Source organism: Galeopterus variegatus, unplaced genomic scaffold, assembly GCF_000696425.1.
Source record: "Galeopterus variegatus unplaced genomic scaffold, G_variegatus-3.0.2 Scaffold7369, whole genome shotgun sequence".
NCBI classification, from domain to species: domain Eukaryota; kingdom Metazoa; phylum Chordata; class Mammalia; order Dermoptera; family Cynocephalidae; genus Galeopterus; species Galeopterus variegatus.
The window spans coordinates 45,389-48,730 of record NW_007733480.1 but is presented as its reverse complement, the minus strand read 5'-3'; the positions used below and the strand labels follow the sequence as shown (position 1 = coordinate 48,730).

General features: G+C 42.0%; 1 protein-coding gene across 1 annotated transcript in view; it reads right to left on the bottom strand.

Annotated features, from left to right (window-relative positions):
• Nucleotides 1-3,342, bottom strand: part of TMOD2 (tropomodulin 2 (neuronal)) — a 41,817-nt gene that overhangs the window by 11,051 nt on the left and 27,424 nt on the right. The window contains exon 7 of the mRNA XM_008591885.1: nt 1,189-1,332. Within this exon, the coding sequence (XP_008590107.1) occupies nt 1,189-1,332 (144 nt within the window). The remainder of the gene's footprint in view (nt 1-1,188; nt 1,333-3,342) is intronic.

Sequence of the window (3,342 nt, the reverse complement as noted above, 5' to 3'; positions counted from 1 at the left end):
AGTGAAACTTTTTTTTTTTTTGTCTTTTTTCCATGTCCGGCAATGGATCGCAACCCTCAGTGTCGTCCCCGCACTGGACCGGGACCGGCAACGGGATCGCAACCCTCGGTGTTGCCCCCGCGCCTCGCTCAGCCAGTGAGCGGGAACCGGTCTGTATGTGGGATCCGAACCCTCGGCGGGAGCGCTGCTGCGCTTCCCAAGCGGCGCACTAGCGCAGTGCGCCACCGGGCCGGCCCCTGCAAAGGGTAATTTGAACATTTACTCTCTACATTGTCCCTCTTGTCCCCATTGTTACTCTGCCAACACACCACAGGGAATGCTCACACCACAAGTCTTGCTCTCTGCTCTTTCTGGTCCATTCCAGGGCTCTTTCTCCCCATGACATAGTGTCTAGACTCTTCAGATTTGCTGAATCCCCATGGCAGACACTTCCCTGTAGCCGAAGAAGCAGGGCACAGCATCATGGCTGATAGTGAGTGTTGCTGGGCAGGAGCCAGGAGAGGCCAGCAGAGCAACTCTGAAGGCACTGCAGGCCGAGGCTGGGAAAAAGAGGTCTCCAAGGCACAGGAAGTGGTGGCTCTAGGGAAAAGCAGCTTGCTTGGGCTGTTGATGGGAACCCGAGAAATGCTGGGCAGAGTTGAGAGTGTGATCATACTATGGGTGTGGACTGCTACCCTATGCCACACCACCTTCTAGAACCCTGATTCCTTTCAATAGGTTCTCTGTGGCCAACACCAGACTGCAGAAGCCTGAGTCTGCTCTTTCACCTCTGGCAGCCTCCAGCCAAGAGCAAGAAATCTGAGTCTCTGGCCATGGCCACTCTGCTTTCTCCTTCCAGCCACAGTCCCAGTGAGAAGCAAAGCAAGCTAAAGGTAACAATGATGATGGCTGAAGAAAGGAGCTGTCACCACCTCTGCCTCCACCTCCTGGCTTTCTCTTCTAGTGCGTGACTAGTCTAGGGTTAGGGGGATAGCTGGCTCTTTATGTCTCAGGCTGTCCCAGAGTGCATTGCTTAATTAGTGACAAGCTCTTCTGCTCACCCTCTGTGGGCCAGAAGCTGTTTTAACTCACAGTAAAGCCAGAACATTACGAGTCACACACTGAACTTGGTCTTTTAAACTCACTCCTTGTGGCACTTCCCCTTGTCACTGTATACCCTGGGAGTTGGCTTTGCCTGCCCTTCCTTACCTGGTTGTCGATCTTGATCTCTGTCAAGGTGTCATTTTCTTTTAGTGCCTCTACCAGGGCCAGGATCCCGCTTCCAGTGATAAAATTGGATTCTATGTTTAGACTTTTTAAGGTCTTGTTTACTTTCAGCATATCTGCAAAAGCCTTATTATGCAAAAAGAAATAACCATTAGGTTTTATAAAGACTGATTTACTGAACCCCTAATTATTCTCAAGTTAAACAGACATTTTTTACAGCACTTAAAGAAAACCTTCATTAAATCATGCTTTCACCTCCAAGTAACAAAGACAATAACTTCATACTGCAGTAAAAGTACTTTAGTTCAGCAGTCCAAACTTATACATTTCACACACCTGCAAAAATTTTTCTAAAAGACACTGAAATAGGATTACCAACTTATTTTATTTTTTTATTTTTTGTCTTTTTTTTTTTTTTTTTACTGACCAGTATTTTTTTTTCCCTTTTTGTCTTTTTTACTGACCGGTAACGGGATCACAACCCTTGGTGTTGCGCCCGCACCGAGCTCAGCCAGTGAGCGGGAACCGGTCTCCACATGGGATCCGAACCCTCGGTGGGGGCGCCACCGCGCTCCCAAGCGGCGCACTCTCCAGTGCGCCACCGGGCCGGCCCGGATTACCAACTTATTAAAAGGACATTTATTAACAAAAAAACAAAAAACCACAAAACCCACTACCATCTGTTAACATTGCCAATTTTATTTTTTTTTAGAAAAGACATTTTAACATTAGGAAAAAAATAGAAAGGACATAATTTCAGAATTATCTTCTTTCCCTTTTACTAGGAATGGATAAAAATTTACCATTGACTAGCATTTGGGCACTACTGCTTTACTTATATTATCTCAGATCTATAAATCAGAATTCCTTCAAGATAACTTAGGAACAAAACCACCACTCAGAACAGCAAACCCACTGGAGACTCCCAGTTTGAGACAGCACACTATACACAGACACCTGCCTTTACTCCCAAAGTTTCCCATCACCATCAAGAAAAGATAATTTTTAAGAGACTGGAACTCTCACAGTGCAAACCTAAACAGACCAATAATGAGTAATGAGATTGAAGCAATAATAAAAAGTCTTCCAACAAAGAAAATCTTGGGACGAGATGGCTTCACTGCCAAATTCTAGCAAACATTTAAAGAAGAATACCAATTCTTCTCAAACTCTATCAAAAAATTCAAGAGGAAGTAACACTTCCAAACTCATTCTACAGGCCTGCATTACCCTCATACCAAAATCAGAAAAAGACACAACAAAAAAAGAAAACTACATATCAATACCTCTGATGAACACAGACTCGAAGATCCTCAACAAAGTACTAGCAAACAGAATCCAGCAATGCATTAAAAAGATCATATACTATGGTCAAGAGGGATTCATCCCAGGGATGCAGGGATGGTTCAACATATGAAAATCTATAAACATGATACATCACATCAAGAGAATGAAGGAAAAAAAACCACATGAACATTTCAATAGATGCAGAGAAAGCATTTGATAAAATCTAACACTGCTTCATGATAAAAACACTCAACAAATTAAGTATAGAAGAAATGTACCTCAACACAATAAAGGCCATATAAACAAACCCACAGCTTACATCACAGTTAATGGACAAAAATTGGAGGCTTTTCCTCTAAGATCTGGAACTGGACAAGGATTCCTACTTTCTCTACTCTTATGTAACATATTACTGGAAGTTTTAGCCCCTGCAAAAAGGCAAGAGAAAGCAATAAAGTGCATTCAAATTGGAAATGAGAAAGTCAAACTATCCCTATTTGCAGATGACATTGATCCTATACATAGAAATCTCTAAAGACTCCACCACAATATTACTAGAACTAATAAATTCAGTATAGTGGCAGGATACAAAATCAACACATGAAAATCAATAGTCTTCCTATATGACAAAAACAAAATAGCTGAAGAAGAAATCAAGATAGTAATCCCATTCACAACAGCTACCAAAAAAATTAAATACCTAGGAGTAAATTTAACAGAGGAGGAAAAAGACCTCTACAATGAAAACTATAAAACATTGGTGAAAAAAATTGAAGAGGACACAAATAAATAGAAAGATATCCCATGTTAATGGGTTGGAAGAATTAACATCATCAAAATGTCCATATT